Consider the following 21,824-nt stretch of genomic DNA (forward strand, 5'->3'; position numbering starts at 1 on the left):
ATCCGACAGGTTCTCCTCTACATGTAGAAAATGGTGGGGTTGTACTACTACGACTGATCATCGTAAGTGGTCTTCCTGGCGCGGTAAACTCCCGTAATGAGTTCATCATCCATTTGGATAATTCTGCAACACTACCCGTAGCATTTCGATCGAAAGGCTACTAATGGGTGGTTGCCGAAGCATTGACAGGGTCAAACATTTTTATTGGTGTATCCATTGAATGAAGTATCTCGTAACTTCATCTCTTTTCAAAATATTTCAAAGATCAAATATTTTCAAGTTTTATTTGTGGTCTCATCTATAAGATGACCTCGTGAATCTTATAATACTTTGAACGGTGATAGTTCAAGTAGCTTTATAAATGATATAAGTGTGGGGAAGTATTGGTAACTTCATTCCTTGTTTTTACTTATATCTAGCAAGTAATTATCTTGCATATGATAGAGATGCTATTAAGTATCCATTTAGATACTTATATTATTGTTATCACTATACATATTATCTTGCGAGCTGTAAGGCTCACTCTTGCTTTATTTCTTCATCACACAACAACAGTTAGGAGAGATGGCCAGACTCCAGCAGACCCAGCGCAAGCGCATGGGAAGCGTCCCGCGTCTTCCCGCTGATATTGTAGCTGCTATAGCTGCAGAGGTAGATCCATTGTAGTTTAGACCATCTACTTTTGAGAATCAAATTATGTATAATTATAACTTGTGGCAGATAATGGCAATTAACTGTAAATTATCAAGTAATCATTTTGGGTTGTAATAATTTTAAATTGTGGATTCAAAGACTTGTACTTATTTTAATTTCATCTCTGAGACTATAACGGGTTGTGGTGTGTGTTAGTGTGGGGTCACAGTATGAGGTTATTTATTATTAATTAAGTGAAGTGATATTGTGGAAAGAAAGACCGTGACAACCCGGATCCCCGACCCCGGATCTGGGGGTGTTACAGAAATGGTATCAGAGCTAAGCGTTATAAACCTCAGAGATGATGCGACGATAAAATAATAAACTCACAAAGATAATAAGAACTCTTGCCAAGTTCATGGTCGGACTACTTAAAGTAGTACTGACAGCTAAAACCCTTACGGGAACCCTTATAAGTATCATGATAGTAACTTAGCTCGTTTAATGTGTAGGCGCCTGAGATGGAGGACCCTGAGATGTACGAGCGTGAGCATGATGAGGCACTGCTAGATGTTGAGGATCAGGAGGAGCCTGAGATGGAGGAGGATGAGGAGGACCCCTCAGAGGAGTCAGAGACGGAGGTCATTGCTATTTCAGATGAGGAGGACCCGGATGAGGTCCCAGTAGCTGAGGAGTGTGTTGGACCTATGGTAGTGTATGATGGTATCCCTTTACCCACACTTCCGGTGGTCAGAGCCCCTACCCCTCCACCACTATCTTGGATTCCTGATGATGACAGCTCAGAGACCCATACTTCCGAGCCTAGGCAGACCGAGGAGGCACCCTCAGCGGCTCCGGATTCACCACCTCTTGACCCTGCCCAGAGACAGTCTTCGTTAGCTCATGGATATGTTCAGGATGTTTTGAGGACCCGAGTGGCTGTTGCCGAGGCCCGACTGGATGAGGCCAGGAGGGAGTTGGATGCAGAGAGGGCGGGTAGGCGTACCCGAGCTTATGAGACCAGGGCTTCTATACCCCGATCCTTGAGGAGGGAGCTTACGGGGATAGAGCTCACGTCCCGAGCGAGACTCAGATCTCTCCAGGAGGACAGGCATGGTAGGATCTCCAGGCGGCAGGCCGACTATATCTTCCGTCGTGCGATGGAAAGGGTTTGGGAGCTGACCCGTTCCGGTGTGTGATTCAGGATTGATGATGGAATAGTCTAGTTGTCTAGTTAGCCGAGGCCTTAGTAAGAGCCAATTTTCCGGGATAGTTGACTTGTATATAGCATCCCTTTTTCTGACTAGACAGATAGACTCTTGTGTATCACTTTTGGGACAGATGACTGTAGCACTGTTGTACTTTTGACCAGATCAAACTATGTATTCTCGCATTATGTATATATTTGTTTCCTTTCAGTTCAGTTCCATAGTGACGGGATCACTGTTTTATTATTATTATTACTGCACTTCGTATTAGAACTTTCTTAAAATAATAGAATTGCGATATACGTTCTCCCCATTATAAGAGCTGTGCAAGGCACAATGTTGTATATGATTGTGACCTAACGTTGAATTTTTCCCAATAATTGTTTTTATTATTATCAGAATCATGCCGCCAAGAAAGATTGGAACTAGGGCGAACCCTGGGTCTGAGGACCAGGGAAGCCATAATCAGGACAATAGAAACCAAGAACACAGTGAAGAGGAAGATGAGGATTATGTGGAACAGGATGACTCCCTGTATGAAGAGGAAGAGGAAACATATGATGTTGAGGGATTTGAGATAGAGGCTGAAGAAGGAGAAACCGAGGTTGAGCAACCAGTACCAAACCCAGGCATGGATCCCATGAGCCAGTTCATGCAACTCCTAAGACAGAATTTGGAACGTCAACCCAACCCACCCCCTCAAGGAAGTAACAATGCAGTGGCAAACTCTTTCAGGGCTTTTAAGTCCCTTAAGCCCCCTGAGTTCCACGGATCAGCCGACCCAGTTGAGGCAAGGGCATGGTTAAAGGAAATGGAGAAATCTTTTGAGATTTTGAGTATCGATGAGGCACAGAAAACTGTATTTGCTACCTACCTTCTGAAAGGAGAAGCTAACTACTGGTGGGAGGCCAAGAAAAACATGGAGACAGATGCTATTATAACCTGGGAGAGATTTAGTCAGTTGTTTCTGGGAAAGTATTTCCCGAGGTTTATGGAAAACCAGATGGAGCTCAAGTTCTTGGAGCTAAAGCAGAATGATTTGTCTGTAGCAGAGTACGAAGCGAAATTTACTGAATTATCAAGGTTTGTGCCGGAGTTTGTGAGCACTGAGGAAAAGAAAGCTAGGAGGTTTCAGCAGGGACTGAAACCATGGATTCAGAATAGGGTGGCAATCCTTGAGCTTACGGACTATGCCACTCTGGTGCAAAAAGCAACGATTGTAGAAGTCGGAAGTGAACAGATGCAGAAGGAAAGAGAGAAGAAAGGAATAAAGAGGAAAAGTATGAGCATGGGTGGAGGTTCCGCAGGAAGGAGCTTCCCAACTAGATTTAATCGAGGAGCAGTGTCCCTGCCAGGAAGGAACACTGGGTTTAAGCGACCAATGAGTGTGAGTGTGAGCCAGGGCGGCCAGAAGTCAAGAATGTCCTATTCCAACCAGTCTCGACCCCCATTGCCAGCCTGTAACACATGTGGAAGGAATCACACTGGGGAGTGTAAAGGAAAGCCAGTAACCTGCTTTAAGTGTGGGCAAGTGGGCCACTATTCTCACAAATGCCCTTCGTCAGCCCCTGCCGTCATTCCAACCACCACTTGTCATCAGTGCGGACGCCCAGGTCATTGGAAGAGAGAATGCCCAATGAACAAACCAGCAGCTTCGGGAGCAAGCAGGGCTGCTTCTAATAAGCCACCTACTGCGAGGACTTTCAACATGACAGTCCAGGATGCTATGAAAGATTCAGATGTGATAGCAGGTACCCTTTCTCTAAATTCAGTCAGTGCAAATGTTTTATTTGATTCGGGAGCAACTAAATCTTTTATATCAAGGGACTTTGCGCGTAAGTTAAGACTTAAGGCTAAACCCTTGATAGAACCCTTACAAGTAGAAATAGCCAATCATGAAATTATTCCTGTTAACCAGATTCACCCCGCCTGTGAGATAGGCATAGGGGAGCAATCTTTCAGTGTTGATCTGATTCCTTTTAAATTAGGGGAGTTTGATGTGATTTTGGGAATGGACTGGCTATCTAGCAACGATGCTCAGATAGACTGTAAAGGGAAGAAAGTTAAGTTAAATGTCCCAGGGAAGAAAGAAGTTATATTTAGAGGAAAGAGGCAGACGCAGAAATTTTTGACTATGGCCCAGGCCAAAAGGATGCTACGAAAAGGAAGTGAGGCTTACCTAGCCTATGTGGTGGACACGCAGAAGGAGGTGCCCAACTTACAAGATATTCCAGTAGTCAACGAATTTGAAGATGTATTCCCCCAAGACCTTCCGGGATTACCACCCGATAGAGTGATTGAATTTGCTATTGAGTTGGCCCCAGGGACGGCGCCAGTTTCAAAAGCACCTTACCGGTTAGCCCCGTTAGAAATGAAGGAATTAGCTATCCAATTACAGGAACTCTTAGATAAGGGTATGATAAGACCCAGTGTGTCTCCGTGGGGAGCACCAGTTTTATTTGTTAAGAAGAAAGATGGGAGCATGAGGTTGTGCATAGACTATCGAGAGTTGAACAAGCTAACCATAAAGAACAGGTACCCATTGCCTAGAATAGACGATCTGTTCGACCAGCTAAAGGATGCTGTTTATTTTTCCAAGATTGACCTGAGAACTGGATATCACCAACTAAAGATTAAACCCGAAGATATTTCCAAGACAGCGTTCCGTACCAGGTATGGGCATTATGAGTTCTTGGTAATGTCCTTTGGATTAACCAACGCCCCAGCAGCTTTCATGGATTTAATGAATAGAGTATTTAAGAAGTACTTGGACAAGTGTGTGATAGTTTTTATCGATGATATTTTGATCTACTCAAGGACTGAGGCAGAACATGCAGAGCATTTGAGGATAGCTCTAGGAATACTCAGAGAGGAGCAGTTATATGCCAAATTCTCGAAGTGTGAATTCTGGCGGAATGAAGTACAGTTTTTAGGACATGTGATCAATAAAGAAGGAGTATTGGTCGACCCCTCCAAGATAGAGGCGGTCTCAAATTGGGAAAGGCCAACCACACCCACAGAGGTAAGGAGTTTCATAGGATTGGCCGGCTACTATCGTAGATTTGTGCAGGACTTTGCGAAGATCGCAGCCCCTTTGACACGACTTACTCGTAAGACAGAGAAGTTTGAATGGACGGAGAAATGCGAGAACAGTTTTCAGGAATTAAAGAAAAGGTTGATAACGGCTCCGGTATTGGCATTGCCGGATGGAAAAGGAGATTTTGTGATATATAGTGACGCATCGCACAAAGAATTAGGATGTGTGCTTATGCAGCACGGTAAAGTCATTGCGTATGCGTCGAGACAACTGAAGGAATACGAGGTTAGATATCCTACTCATGACCTTGAGCTCGCGGCAATAGTATTTGCTTTAAAAATTTGGAGGCACTACTTGTATGGAGAGAAGTGCGAGATTTTCACAGACCATAAGAGCCTCAAGTACATATTTACGCAGAAAGAGCTCAACATGCGCCAGAGGAGATGGCTAGAACTAATCAAGGACTATGATTGTGAGATTCTCTATCATCCAGGGAAAGCCAATGTGGTGGCTGATGCCCTTAGTAGAAAGGAAAGACTCAGAATGATAACGACCTCGGAAGAGTTGATAAGGGATTTTGAGAAAATGGAAATAGAGGTAAAGGTAACCGGAACCGGAACTGAAAAGCTTTTTGAGATCTCAATGCAGCCAGAATTATTGGAAAAGATCAGATTGTGCCAAGAGAAAATAATGAATGAAGACAGAAAGTCAATGACTGGAGAGGAGATCCATACTGAGAAAGATGATAAAGGGATAATGAGGTATTCCTACCGAATTTGGGTTCCGAATGTTCAAGAACTCAAAGATGAGATTTTGGATGAAAGCCATAGTTCAAGGTATTCCATTCACCCGGGAAGTACCAAGATGTATAGGGATTTGAAGGAATATTACTGGTGGCCCAACATGAAGAGGGACGTAGCAGAATGGGTAAACAAGTGTTTGACTTGCCAAAGAGTAAAGGCAGAGCACCAGAGACCCAGTGGACTTTTGCGACCCCTGGAGATTCCCGAATGGAAATGGGAACAGATAGCGATGGATTTTGTTGTAGGCTTGCCAAGGACGAAAGCCAATCACGATGCCATTTGGGTAATTATAGACCGATTGACAAAGTCAGCTCATTTCATTCCTATCAATGAGAGATACACAGTCGATAGACTGGTGGACATTTACCTTAAGGAAATAGTGACACGACATGGAGTCCCAGCGTCCATTGTCTCAGACCGAGACCCTAGGTTCAACTCCAGATTTTGGAGGAGCTTTCAGGAATGTGCGGGGACCAAGTTAAATATGAGTACCGCGTACCATCCCCAGACGGATGGACAGAGTGAAAGGACCATCCAGACACTAGAGGATATGTTGAGAGTCTGTGCAATAGACCTTAAAGGAAGTTGGGATGATCACCTGCCGTTGATCGAGTTTTCTTATAACAATAGCTTTCATGCTAGCATCGGGATGCCGCCTTATGAGGCCTTGTACGGAAGAAGGTGTCGATCTCCCTTATACTGGGATGAAGTAGGAGAGCGGAAGATGCTCGGACCCGAAGTGGTCCAAAGGACCAAAGATATAGTGGATCTTATCAGAGGGCGACTTGTAGCAGCCCAAGACAGACAGAAGAAATATGCAGACCTAGCCCGAAAGGACAAGGAATATGAAGTAGGGGACTTAGTACTGTTGAAAGTATCCCCTTGGAAGGGATTAATGAGGTTCGGAAAGAAAGGAAAACTAAGCCCAAGATACATTGGACCTTTTGAGATATTAAGACGGATTGGAAAGTTAGCTTACGAGCTAGCCCTACCCCCTAATTTGCAACAAGTTCATAATGTGTTCCATGTGTCAATGCTAAGGAGATATCATCGGGATGCCAGGCACATAGTGGAGTACGAGCAGGTGGATATGCAGCCAGATCTAACTTACGTGGAGAAGCCAGTAAGGATTATGGATACGAAGGAGCAGGTGCTTCGGAACAAAGTGATCAAGCTAGTCAGAGTACTATGGCAGAATCATAATGTGGAAGAATCGACTTGGGAACTAGAGAGCGCAATGCTAGAAAAGTACCCCCAATTGTTTTCTGTTTGATTCCGGGACGAAATCCTTTTAAGGAGGGGAGACTGTAATAACCCCAAAATTTTTCAACTTTTTGTAACCCTTGTGAATAGTGTTTTAGCTGAATGAGAAAACTTTTCACGCCACACTATATAGGGGTTCTGTTATGGATATTCTGGGATTTTATTAGTACTCTATGAAGTATATAAGTGTATGTAAATATCGTCAGAATCCAATTCCGAACACTTTGGTTTTTCCCGGAAATCCACAAGATACGGAGAGAATTGAGTATAAGGTAACAGGATAAAAAAGATTTAAACTAAAGGATTATAATAGAGGATCATAAAAAGGAATATAATGTATTGAGAAAGGTTAAGGGAACCTAAGTAATAAGATCCCGGGTATGATCCTTCAAACGATAAACGAGAACGAAAGTTAAGCGAACCGTACAACAGATCAGCGGTCATTAGGCAAACGATTAGGAAGCTAATCAAAGGGATTAATGGGAGTGATGTCATCCAACCAATAGAAAGAAGACAAGGAAGGAAGGATGACATCATGAGGATGAGGTAAGCATGACATGGGAAGAAGGGAGGTGTGGTTGATTAAGGACCACACAAATTCAAGGGCAAGGTAGTAATTTGCTAAATTAAAAACAAAACCAAGCCAACCAAGCTAGCAAATCATTTCATCAAAAATCAAAAAATCAGCCAAGGCATTTGTTCATCACCTAGCTCTCGGCTTTTCACTTTTTTTCAAAGCTAAAATTCTCAAAATCAAGATCCAAGCATCCTTAATTGGTAAGAAAATTCCCTAACCATCTTTATGCTTAGTTATGGCTATATCATGAGTTTAAGCCATTAATTCTTTCTCTAGCTTCTCCATTTAATCAATGAAGAAGACAATGAATAGTGTTTTCAAGTTTTTAACTTGAACTTTTTCTTGTTTTTCTTGAAGATCCAAGCTTTCCTAAGGCTTCTCCAAGCTTCTTAAGGCTTCCTAGCTCAACCCACCACTTCAAGGAAGGTATACCATTTTCAAACCCTAGGTTCATATATATTATAAGGTGATTTTGATGAGTAGGATGTTATTGTAGTTGTTGTTATGATTAGAGTTTGAGATTTGGAATGGTAGTGAAATGAAATGGTAATTTTGTGGTTTTGATTTAAAGAAACTTAAGAATGATTAAAGTAAAGTTTAAGCATAAGTATGAATGGTTAAATTGAATTGGTTGGGGTTGTTATGTTGTGATAAGGATGGAGGATGGTTGTATGTTGGATTTGAGGTTGATTTGGGTTGTTTGTGAATGGGTTAAAATTTGGAAATCACGTAAACATAGCCGTCGTAACGTCCGATTTTCTTTGGACTGTTTTTGTGCATAGCATTAGGACCCGAGAACCCCCTGCTAAATTATGACCACTGCCATGTTTAGATAGCTCATGTTACGAGCTTCGTTTTGATATGTAGTTCGTTCGATTCCGATTTACGGTTTAAGAGAAACGACCGTTTCAAGTAACGGCGTTTCGCGAACGAAACTTTTTCCCTCGCCTTACTTTGAAACATAGGTTAAAGACCAAAAAGGGTTAATTAATGTGTGACACATTTATGGTAAGTGTGTTAGGCAGTTGGTAAGTCATTCGCGAAGGAATCGCTTTAAAACTCGTAAAGATTAAATTATTAAAAATGATGGAGCCGAGGGTACCCGAGTGACTTAAGCGAATCGGTGAGCGCAAAACAAGCGTTAGAGTCTAAGTTAGTTAAAGTATAGATTTACAAGTGATTTTGGTTTAATTCCAACTTACTTGTTGTTTATAGGTTACCAGACTCGTCCCGAGCCTTTCTCACCCCCAAGTCGCTCAGGCAAGTATTCTATCCGATACACTGTTGTTGTGATGTAAATGTATGTTTATGCATTATCTTGTGATATTGCATGATTGTTATTTAGCAAATGTTGCGATATATTGTAGCATGTGATATGGTATATATGCATGCCTGTTTTATATTCTTGAGATATATATCTGTTGGTTTATCTGATAATACCTATGCTAAAGGATAGTTGTATCTTGCATATACCCTTAGTATAGGGACTCAAAGGTGAAAATATTTTCTAAAACCGGGAGTCGAGGATCCCGAGTAGATTTTGTATATATGGATATGGATATATATATATATATATATATATATATATGGTCATAGTTTTCAAAACTATTAATCGAATAAGGTTTATTCGATAACTTTAACTTTATTTTATTATTGAATATTATTTCGAATATTATTCGAAGGCGTATGACTCCTTTTATTTATTTATTTGAATATTATTTGAATATTCATTCGAGGGCTTATGACTCTTTTATATTATTTATTGAATATTATTTGAATATTCATTCGAAGGCTTATGACTCAGTTTATATTATTTAATGAATATTATTTGAATATTCATTTGAGGATCTATGACTCTGATTATTTGCTGAAATATATTCTTTATTTTATTAAAGAATAAGGTGTTAATAATCAAACTTATTTTCGATTATTCAAATAAAGATAATACTTTCATATAAGTATATCTTTGGTTATTTAATACTCGTTTCAAGTATAAGTTTTAATACTTCTACTTCAATTATTTTATAAAGATTATTTTTTTATGGGAATATTATTTAAATAATAATATTCAGACATTTTCTAAATATTCTGGGGACTGATTTACTTCATTAAATCAGTTTTACTCCAAACACTCTTTAAAGTGTTTTCGAGTCTTTAAAATGATTTTCAAAAGTTAGAGCGGATCCCAAAACTATTTTTATATTTAAGATCTTCCTTTTAAAAAGGGGATTTAAATACTCGCTCAAAACCTGGGGGATCCGGCTCGGTGGTGTGTTTTATATTCGCAACAAGGTTGCTGTCTTGGTAAAAGAGTTTTTGATTACTTACCCAATATTCGGGAAGTAAAATTCTTGGAACAAGTTAATCCATTAACAGGCATCGCCTGGGAAATATCGGTGAGTTTTCCTTTCCAACTAGGTACGACTTCTTGGTGGAGCCGTATCAACAAGTTTCTACTTGGGGAAAGGGGGAAACGAGCTTTACGTTTCAGAGTCATGGATTTCATCTGAACTAGGAGTGGCGTAAGTGGTCGAGTAGCGCCGGCCCAGCCTTATTATATTGGCCCAAATGGCCTGGAAGTTCCGCTAAGGCGGTCCATTCCTTAGGAGTTCAGTGTTCGGTTGACAAGTAAATCCGACAGGTTCTCCTCTACATGTAGAAAATGGTGGGGTTGTACTACTACGACTGATCATCGTAAGTGGTCTTCCTGGCGCGGTAAACTCCCGTAATGAGTTCATCATCCATTTGGATAATTCTGCAACACTACCCGTAGCATTTCGATCGAAAGGCTACTAATGGGTGGTTGCCGAAGCATTGACAGGGTCAAACATTTTTATTGGTGTATCCATTGAATGAAGTATCTCGTAACTTCATCTCTTTTCAAAATATTTCAAAGATCAAATATTTTCAAGTTTTATTTGTGGTCTCATCTATAAGATGACCTCGTGAATCTTATAATACTTTGAACGGTGATAGTTCAAGTAGCTTTATAAATGATATAAGTGTGGGGAAGTATTGGTAACTTCATTCCTTGTTTTTACTTATATCTAGCAAGTAATTATCTTGCATATGATAGAGATGCTATTAAGTATCCATTTAGATACTTATATTATTGTTATCACTATACATATTATCTTGCGAGCTGTAAGGCTCACTCTTGCTTTATTTCTTCATCACACAACAACAGTTAGGAGAGATGGCCAGACTCCAGCAGACCCAGCGCAAGCGCGTGGGAAGCGTCCCGCGTCTTCCCGCTGATATTGTAGCTGCTATAGCTGCAGAGGTAGATCCATTGTAGTTTAGACCATCTACTTTTGAGAATCAAATTATGTATAATTATAACTTGTGGCAGATAATGGCAATTAACTGTAAATTATCAAGTAATCATTTTGGGTTGTAATAATTTTAAATTATGGATTCAAAAACTTGTACTTATTTTAATTTCATCTCTGAGACTATAACGGGTTGTGGTGTGTGTTAGTGTGGGGTCACAGTATGAGGTTATTTATTATTAATTAAGTGAAGTGATATTGTGGAAAGAAAGACCGTGACAACCCGGATCCCCGACCCCGGATCTGGGGGTGTTACAAACCTTCTTATTGAGATTATTCTTTTTAGAATCAGTTGTCTGTTTTAATTGATGAGTTTTCAACGGATGCTCTTTTTCTTCCTTCAACGGATAACTTTCATCATTCGTTGATTCCACATCCATTGACAATCCATCAATTAATTCTAACTCCTTTTTGTTTTTCTTCCAGGCATTCTCACAGAATGATTCAATTCCCTGAACCTTGACAATCTGAGCACTAACATCCCTAGATGTTTTCCAGGCCTTGATTACCTTTTGCTCACTTTCTAACTGTTTAGAAATAATTTTTACTTTCTTAACAACTTCTTCTAGTTCACTTTCAACAGTCAAGCATTTAATTTTAATCTTTTCAAGCTCAATTACCTGATTCTCTAATACAGCATTCCTATCACTTAAAAACAAATTATTCTCTTTGATTCTTGTGTTTTCTTTAGCTAGTGATTTAAGGGAAACACGCAAATGATATAATTCATTGGATATATCATTTATGGCTTCATTGCATTCAATCTTAAAAAGCTGAGAGAGATCAGTAGTAATTACCTGGTTGCTTGATGAACTAGTTTCATTTTCATCAGAATTAGCCATCAGGGCTAGGTTGACATATTCCATATCATCATCTTCATTGACTCCATCTGCTGCCCAATCATCTTGAGTCATAAAAAGCTCTTTCCTTTTTTTTGAGCAAATCAAAATACTTCTTTTTGTAATCAACTTGCTCAAATTTCTTCTATTAGAGGTTGGCTTCCTGCACTCATTGGCAAAGTGTCCACTAATGCCACAGTTATAACATTTGAACTTAGATTTGTCCACCATGTTTTTGTTTGACTTAGTAAATTTTGTATTTTTCCTGAATTTCATCTTTGCAAACCTCCTGGACAGAAAAGCCATATGTTCATCAACATCTTCAGAGTCATCTTGACTGGAATTGTCTTCATCCTCAGCTACTTGCTCATTTCCCTTGCTTGATTCTGATTTTCTTGTGCCAATTTTGAGACTTGGCATTGTCTTTTCCTCATTCTTGGCTTCAATCTTCTCATTGTCAGCTACAAGTACAACTGATCCTCCTTTTCTCTTTCCCTTTTCCAACATCTCATCTTGCTCCATCTCAAGTTCATATGTCTTCAAAATTCCATATAATCTTTTAAGTGTGAAGTCCTTATAATCTTGAGAATTTCTTAGAGAAACAGTCATAGGCTTCCATACCTTTGGTAGAGGCCTTAGAAATTTTAAATTGGAGTCCTTGACTTGGTACACTCTTCCATACAACTTCAATCCATTCAACAGTTTCTGAAATCTGTTGAAGGTATCATTCAATGATTCTCCTTCTTCAAAATGAAAATATTCATACTATTGAATGAGAAGCTGCATTTTGTTTTCTCTAACTTGCTCAGTACCTTCACAGATAAGTTGCACAGTATCCCAAATTTCCTTAGCAGTTTGGTTGTTAATGACATTGTTAAACATATCTTGATCTAGGCCATTAAACAGAATGTTCATGGCTTTCTTGTCCTTGTGAACCTCTTCAATATCTTCAACAGTCCATTCTGCTTTTGGCTTGGGAATAGACTGTCCAACAGCAACTGTTGCAGTAGCAGTTGTGGACACCTTGTGAGGGATGTGAGGACCATTTTCAATGCAGTTGATGTAGCTTTCATCTTGAGAGAGAAGATGTAAATGCATCTTCACTTTCCAGTGATGATAGTTATCTCTTTCCAGGATTGGAATCTTTACACCAATATCCTTCTTACTCATGATGTTAGCAGAATAGATCTTTAAACTCTTTGTATGTTAAGAGCTTGCTCTGATACCAATTTTTATTCCCAGTGAACTAACAATGAGATTTACAGAAGGGGATTGAATGTAAATCTCAAAACTTTTTCAAGTTTTGAGCAGTTTCTAGGCTTATGTGTTTTGATGAACAAGTGTGTGAATTGCTTCCAGCTAATGCAGATAGATATATATTCAAACACAAATGTAAAGAACACAACAGTCTTAAAAACTTTTCTGGTGGATTTGTTGGTCCACCAGAGATGTGTTATTTCAGAAAATCTGTGATTCAAAGAATTAAATCACAGCTGCGTCCTAGTACAAACTAGATGATTTTCTCTCTGGATTTTTCTAAACAGCTCTGGAAAATTCACCATCTAATTACTAGCTGCTACTTGGTTTATATATCACCTAGTTTACAAGTGAAGACAAAACTGTAAAATATAATTAAAAGATTCTTCACATGTTTCTTCTTCATTTCTATATCCAATGCAATTTAGGTTTAGCTATGAATCTTTGAATACTTCCTTGTTTGCACCAGAATAGAAATGCTGCATTTTCTTGATTCCTCCTAGAGGCTGCCACATTCCAGTTTGTCTCTGTCAACCCATGTGCCTCTGTCAGCTTATGAATTGTCACTATCAACTGCTATTTGAACTAAGCATCCGTTGAAGGTTTCATCTGTTGATGCTTTATCCGTTGAAGCTTTATCCGTTGATGCATTAGCAGTTGAAGCTTTATCCGTTGAAACACTCATCCTTTGATGGATGTTATCCGTTGAAGCTTTAGAGACATCCGTTGAAGCTTTGTTTCTCATCCGTTAAAGTCCTTTAATATCAGTTGATACTACTTCACTTATACAAAATTATAAGGCATGAAATATTTACAATTAGCCCTCCTATTTGAATATCCACTAGTAGCCAACATGACTGATAATTTCCCACAACATCTAAGAATTACAACTTAAGTACAGAGAATGAAATGTGCTACAATACTAAACTTATTTCTAAGTAAATCTACTCCTTCAACGGATAACCAAAATGGTCTTATCCGTTGAAGCTACAAACACTAGATTTCTACTTAAGTGTTTTGTTTAACTTATCATCAAACTAATACACATATTCCTAACAATATATATATATATGAAATCATGTTTGGGTCTTTTTCTGAAATCTTAAAATTTGGTGTGTTATTAGATCATGTTTGGGTCTTTTCATATTCTGTCATGACTAATATCCGTTTATGTTTTTAGGCATCTTTAAGTCTTCTTGTTAAGTAATAAAGCGTTCTTTTCATACGATCCTTCTCATCAGTTATTCTGAGATTTGTCATCCTCCATATATCTTTTCCTACTTAAGTATCGGCCCCACATTGGCCTTTCCTTGATGATAATAAATTCCTCAATCATGGCCTTTGATCAATTTGACTATCTCCTCTATCTCGTGTTCAGTGTAAAAAAAAATTCCAAAATTTTCTCATAAATAAACTCCTTGTCCCTTTCAGTCCGAACCTTATCGCAATTATTCTAGATTATTATTAGAAAGCCTTATGTCACGGTCCTTAAGTTGCGTAGACATATCATTAGACTTCACGCAATATCCTATTTTTATCGTCGAGTAATTCTAGCACAGGATTGCTACTAACCTTATCTTCAATTCTTGAAAATCTTATTCCTCAAATTCATACATGCTTGGTTTTTCCCGAATTTATTAGCACCTCTCCCGCTAATGTTTCATAGAAGTGTACCTCACCAACCACGTCGTATCCCCATTTTCGTTCTTCTAATACCATATTAATGATACTTATGATAATAACTAAACATGGTATTCCCTTTTTAAACAACTTACTCATCACGATGCTCCGATTGCACCATCATATCACTGAGCTTTCAGTCTCATATTACAATAATCGGTTCTCAACTATACCTCTTCTTTGTTGGAAGGCAATTAGCCTTGCAAAGATGATTTTCACGATATCGATGAAATTTAGACAGTTTTAACAAGGTTTCAAAATCTAACATCTGAACAAATAATGAGCTTTGAATAAAAGAGTCGCAACACTGAGAAGATTTATAACTTGGAAGGAAGAATATAACAAGGATTATCCTTCCATGTCCTTAGAATTCTATATTATGATATTATGGAGAATATCCATTGAAAGCAATGATTGCTAAATAATAACATCATACGAATGATACTTGTAAGATTTTCCCATTGAAAGAATACTTTTCTTCTCGAATAATGAAAGAAATATCGAATGACATCCTCAACCAAAGGTTAACCATTGAGGTCTCCAAGAGGTGCTATTTTGAAAGAAGGAATTTTATCCAATGATTAATAAATAAGGAAGTATATTATTCTTCAATCACTTTGTAATTTTAATTGGATATTCGTTATACAAACGAAAGAATAAAATATTTCATGAACAAAATATTTCATAAAACTGAATATGAATTCTCGTTTGAGTGGGCGACCTAGTTAGGTCTCAATTAAATCATTCTTTGAAAATTTCATCAACAATTAAATCTGGCATATATAATGCACTATGGAATAATCAAAAATTTATTGGAAGTGGAACTAGCAAAATAATAACTAGTCCATATCAAGCAATATTATCAACCGGCTAAGAAAATGGCCAGCACAATTGGTTTGACCCATAGCAACTAGCTAGGACGATTAGCTAGGCTTTTGTCGTATTAATTAAAATTTTGACTAGTTAGGATAATTAACTAGTTATTCATGAGAACATATGCAACTAAGCATATTTCCAGTTTGTTTGTAAAAATCTCAACATCGTAACCACTGAAGAAATTGTGGCTACCTGGATGACAATTTTGAAATAAAGGTTTTTTAAATTTGGGCCGAGAAAGACAATTATAACTCTAAATCGAGTGGTCTTGGCATCGGAACAATCGATAGCCTCTTATCAAATATTTTTTTCCAAATAAAGGGTACACTCATAGGTGCCCTAGTTCACATACTTTATCAGATCTTTAAATAGAATTGAATCCGAATACCAATATCAAATTGACACCCTTACTATGATTTTAAAGTTCAATATATAATTTTATCCCGATTAGAGGAAAAAGGATTCCCGAGGAATATATGGATATTTGATCATCCAACTTCTTAACAATTTGTTAGATATTTATAATCTCGACTGAAAGAGTAAGTATGAAAGAAGAATCAAATGAAGATACTCATTATGAATATTTATCGATGAATTATGGGAATATTTATATATATATATATATATATATAATCTCTTAGATAATTGAAATGAAGTATAAATATCTATGAGTTGAATAAGAAGATCATAATCTATGAATGAAAGTTCATGGATTAACTAAAAGAATTGAACAAATCCTGATGCGGAGAAAGACTATTCAAGATGGTCACATCAGAAGTTCAAAGTAGGGAACGAAAAGGATTGCCTGATATGACTTATCAAGGCATTACAAATGATCAACAATTTGGAGGGAGTAACGTGACAGTGAGTAGGTGCCAAAATAATTCACTGATTATCCTAACTCTCGTCATTATCCATCTGAGGATGATCCCACCTCTTCTTCTTCGTAATTCCATGGTTGAAATAGTTTCTCTTTCAACATCATTTTAAAATCGCTTACTAACTTGACTTTCGCACGTATATCTGTCATTCCGGTGTTTTACCTCGAAGACCTTTCTCAGAAATATTCCAAAAATATCTATTAAGCTGATAGTTGCCTGCTACACGCATCCGTTACTAACTATAAGTGGCCAGTTCCCCCTGGGAACAGATCAAAGAGATCTCTTAAGGATCTCAATGCAGTCCATAAGTTCAGTGGCATGTGTGTGTAATTGAACATACGTTACCGAATATATTAGAGGTCTACGTGTATATATACGTAGCCTCTGACATCATTTCTACCGAATAATTCCGCTTTAGACTCACTGGTCTATCCTTTTAAAAGGTTCTAAGATCAAACCATCGCTCGTTGTAATCTTATGCCATTTAATTATAGGCATGCTATCAATTCTCAATGCTCTCAATTTTTTTGAGCTAAACCATCATAACCTTACATGTTAAGCGCATTAATAATATTATGTAGTGTACTTGTATTACACTACATAATGGAAATAAAAATCCTCAAGGGTATATCATACACTATCTCTGCTGAATTCGTTATTAATACGATATTCACCTTCTCATTGGTAAAATGACACTGTCAACTAGTTTGGGCCAATAACCTCAACTGTATACTAATAATTAGACTTCATGATCCTCACATGTGATGCCCCTTCACGGGCAACCTATAAAGAACTACGAATAACAAGGCTCGTGTTATCAAAATTTACATATGATGTTGGTAATATCGTCTTTACCCCAAATGCTCTGGAGACTCAGCTCCAAGTTCTACATCCATATCCTTGCCAAATCAAATATGATTCTAATTTTTCTCCTCCTCATTCTGATAATCTCCAATGGTCTCATTAGTCATACCTTAATACCTCAAATATACACTTATCCTAACCTACATATTGAGGCTACATCCGGTAGTCCAATGATGAACTCTATATGAGCTCTTACGAAATCTTGCATCTAGACAGACTCCTAACACTCTCGTTTCTGAGTACTATAACTTAATGTTCTGATACCATTTCTGTAACGCCCCCAACTCCGGGGTCAGGAATCTGGGTTGTCACGCCATCCTTCACTCATGTGTAACCTGTTATTGATTCAATAATCCAACAGACCCCAATCTCATACTCACACACACAAGTTATAGCTTTAGAAATGATGTACAAAATGTAATCTTCTTTTATTACACTCAAATGTACTTCGCAGGATCTCAAACAATTATTCATAACCTCTACATGAAGTTACAATAGTTACGACTGATATCTTATACCTATCTGACACTCTGGCACACCTGAGACAAGGCTGCCAGGGATTCTCCCCATGACTGCAAGCGACTAAGTCCCACATCGGCATACTGGTTATCTGTTGTGTTGTGTCATTTAAAAGAAAACAAGAGTGAGCTATAATGCCCAGCATAATAATGTACAGTGTGAAAATGACTGTATGATAAACTCACGTAAAACATCATATATGATAATTACGTTTTATTCAAAATAGTTGTCCTTGGTGACACACACCTTCTCATGAAAACAATCCTTTAGTGGATTATATTATCCTGCGAATACCTTAATAGTAAACCCAGCACCTAGGCTTGGGTTACGGTATTGCATCACAATTTCAATTGGAAGAATAGGACATTCGTTGGAGTCACCGTATACGATGATCAGCCGTAATACGATAATAGTAACCTTTTCTACTAGTAGAAGGACGACACCTTCGTATCCCAGTTATCACCCTTGCCGCATTCGGGCTACGTGTCCCATTTTCGGGTATACACATACTTCACAAGTTCCTGAGTACACTGAGTACCTTCGCCCGCGGTACCTTTGGTAGTCCATCTAGCACACATAGTACCAGAGTCTACCCCTCCCTTGTCCTTTAAAAGAATTCTATCAATCTCGAGAACTCGAACCACATTGAAGTTTCCCAAGCGTTTTGCTTGTTGATAGAAACATCTTATCTCTCTAAGATATAAGTGTATGTATATGTATATACGTACTTCGAGAATTTCGGAGGAAGTACTAAGGATGTGAGTTGACCGTTGTCAACAGATAATTAATAAGGGGAAAAAGTTTCTCCTTGAAACTATATTCAAAATATTAAATAAGTCGGGATAATATTCACCGACGATCTGAAATTACTCGAATGATTTTCTGAAATCAGAAAGTATGTTTTAAATCAGGATCTATGATTTTTAAATCAATAATAAACCCTTTAATAAATAATAAATAATTAAATAAAAATCGATAAATAATTAAACCTCGAATGAGTTTACTCTTTCAAAGAATATTTAAAATAATATTCCTCAACTAGTTTGTGTCTCCATAATTAATAATCTATAGTGATTAATCGGGTTTGAAATAAATAATCGTTGGAGTATACTTCTCCCATAATAAAGGAATCAGTATATAGTATTTATTATTCGCATCAATAAAATATAGTTGAGGGAATATGATCGTTGGGGAAATTGTTTTAATAAAAGTTCGAGGTGTTTTAATGTTTCGTAAGTGGACGTTGAGTCCCTTTTAAAACGTACTATTATGGACTTATAATCGTCCAAAACATATATTTATATATATATATATATATACACGATGTTGAGCCTGGTTTAGGTAGGGACTCAGGTTAGGATATATATATATATATATATGATGTTGGTACGTGGCTTGCTACCATGAGAGTTTTATCAAACAATGCATTACTCCAATGACAAACATCACCCAACAATAATACAGTATAAACTACCGCGTTGTAGTTGATCATTTTATAGAAAATTCTCATGTGACCCATCATGTAAGAGGTGATAACTGATAAGTGTGTACTTGGCTGTCAGGAGAGATTCAACTTGTTTTGAGCTTGCTCAACTACATTGGACGTTCTTTCTTTTATATTTTTATTTTGAGCTAAATATCTGCACTAGACTTGGTATTGGTAAATTTGTGAGATGTGTTCCGATTAGGCGGATAAAAACACTGGTAGGAAAGATTTGACTTGTTTCGAGCATGCTTAACACTGTTATGATCTTAATCTATCTCCTTTTTGGTAACCTTGATTTTTGGCAAGTATGTTAAAGTGTAAAAATTGAGTATTTTAATTTGATAAAAATAATAAATTAAAAATATATAAGTGTGCTATAACCCAACTATAGCCTATCGGTATTACCACAAGAGAACAAACAAGCTGCTAATTCACTTCACAATAATAATAATAATAATAATAATAATAATAATAATAATAATAATAATAATGAGAATAGCTTTTACAGATTCTGAAATGAACACACAAAGGAACCCTTAACTTTGGATAGGTTAAGGTATCTCCTAGAGATCACAATCGACTATATTCTCTTCTTTCCCTACTAGACCCAACTCTTTTTTTCCTTATTTAACTCACTTCCCTTCTAATTTACCCTTGTAACATTCTCTTAAGATAAAGACCCTTTTACCCCTTTATATTTTCTGTTTATTAACAGGTGCTCTCCTGTTGTATGTGAAATTAACTGGATGTTGACTCTTGTACCTTGCAATACCCTCCTCCCAAAGAGCCACCTTGTTCTCAAGGTGAAAAGCTAGGAAGTGCTGTGATATGGCCTACATATCCTCCAATGTAGCTTCACAAATGTCCATTCCCACCCATTTGACCAAAAATTCCACCGCATTAGGATGGTTATTGCGCACACCCACAATAGCTTCTGGTTCCGCTTCCAATACTAACTCTTCTGAAATTGCTGCAGGAATCTGTATACTGACCTGTGTAGCTCCAATGGCTTTCTTCAATTTATATATATGAAAGACCGGGTGTACTTTAGAATGCATTGGCAGGATCAAACGGTAAGCTACTTGTCCAACCCGATGACTGATTTCAAATGGTCTGTAAAAACGAGCTGATAGTTTTTCACAGGGGCGTCGTGCCAGGGACTGCTTCCTATACGGTTGTAGCTTGACATAAACCCATTCCCCCACCTTATACTCCACTTCCTTGCGAGTTGTCTTCCTGAATTTTCATTCGCTGTTGTGCCTTTACTAAATTCAGTCGAACGTCATCCAACATTGCATCACGTATCACTAACTGTTCATCAATACTCCCCACACTAGTATTAGTTGTTGACCCCTTGATTAATAGCTGAGGTTCTCTACCGTAAAGTGCCATGAATAGAGAAAACCCTGTTGAGGCATGAGTAGCTGTGTTATAGCTATATTCACCCAACCTAACCACCTCGCCTATAATCTCGGCCGACCACTAATAAAACATCATAAATACGTCTCAAGAGTTTTGTTTACCACCTCCGTCTGCCCATCCGATTGAGGGTGGTAGGCAGTAATATGATTCAACTTTGTTCCTTGTAGCCTGAATATCTCCCTCCAAAATAGACTCAAAAAAATACGGTCCCTGTCAGACACTATTGGTGAGGGAAAACCATGTAATCGTACAATCTCCTTCACAAAAATCCCAGCAACCGATTGTGCAGTAAATGGATGTTTTAATCCCAGAAAATGAGCATACTTTATAAATGTCGACCACAACTAATATTGTATCAAACCCTTGAGATTTCGGCATCCCTTCAACGAAATCAAGGGGTATATCATCCCACACCTGATTTGGGATATTTAATGGTTGTAGTAGCCCTGCTGGTTTCAGTGTTGAAGTCTTATTTTGTTGACAAATCGAACAAGCACGGACGTATTGAGTTATTTGATGTCTCATGCCTGACCAGAATCACTCCCTAGCAATTCGTTGATATGTTTTTAATTCTCCAGCATGGCCCCCAATAACTGAGTCATGATATTCATATAATATAGTCTGGATCAGGGGACATTCTTTAGGTAAAACCAACCTGTCCTTGTATTTCAGTACCCCATTTTCGACAGTAAACCCAGCCGGAGCTTGTTCTTTTTGTACAATATCCTCTTTCAACTTCTTACACATGGGGTCTGCATTTACCAGTTGTTGGGCATGTTCCCAACTAGCTCCATACGTAGCCACCAACAAGCCCAGTTCCACTTGGTTCGGTTGTTTTCTAGATAGCGCATCCGCCACCAGGTTTGAAGGACCGGGTCAATACATAATATCAAATGTAAATCCCATCAATTTGTTGACCCATCTTTGATACTCTGCCCCGATTTCTCGTTGTTCGAGCAAATGTTTCAAGCTCTGTTGGTCTGTCTTGATAGTAAACTTCCTCCCCAATAGATAATGACATTATTTCATCACTGATAACACAATTTCCATGAGCTTTTTTTTGTATATCGACTTCAACTGGGTACGAGTACCTAAGGTTCTACTATAAAAAGCTATATGATGGCCTCATTGTAACAAGACAGCCACC

The 21,824-nt window shown here is 38.1% G+C and overlaps 1 protein-coding gene across 1 annotated transcript; it reads right to left on the reverse strand.

Moving 5' to 3' along the window:
• Positions 1 to 20,088: 20,088 nt before the first annotated feature.
• LOC141685199 (uncharacterized) lies at positions 20,089 to 21,424 on the reverse strand. The gene is made up of 2 exons (XM_074490316.1): positions 21,333 to 21,424; positions 20,089 to 20,491 (listed from the first exon to the last, which is right to left on the reverse strand). Exons 1-2 carry the CDS (start codon positions 21,422 to 21,424, stop codon positions 20,089 to 20,091), a joined length of 495 nt encoding a protein of 164 aa, XP_074346417.1.
• Between the last annotated feature and the right edge of the window lie 400 nt (positions 21,425 to 21,824).

This window comes from Apium graveolens, chromosome 9 (genome assembly GCF_009905375.1).
Source record: "Apium graveolens cultivar Ventura chromosome 9, ASM990537v1, whole genome shotgun sequence".
Classification (NCBI taxonomy): Eukaryota; Viridiplantae; Streptophyta; class Magnoliopsida; order Apiales; family Apiaceae; genus Apium; species Apium graveolens.

Bases quoted from the DNA above. Each gene is read 5' to 3' on its own strand.
- LOC141685199 (XM_074490316.1), bottom strand. From the start codon at position 21,424: ATGTGTAAGAAGTTGAAAGAGGATATTGTACAAAAAGAACAAGCTCCG. The intron at 20,492-21,332 runs GTTGGTTTTACC...ATGAAAATTCAG, and splicing joins GTACTGAAATACAAGGACAG to GAAGACAACTCGCAAGGAAG.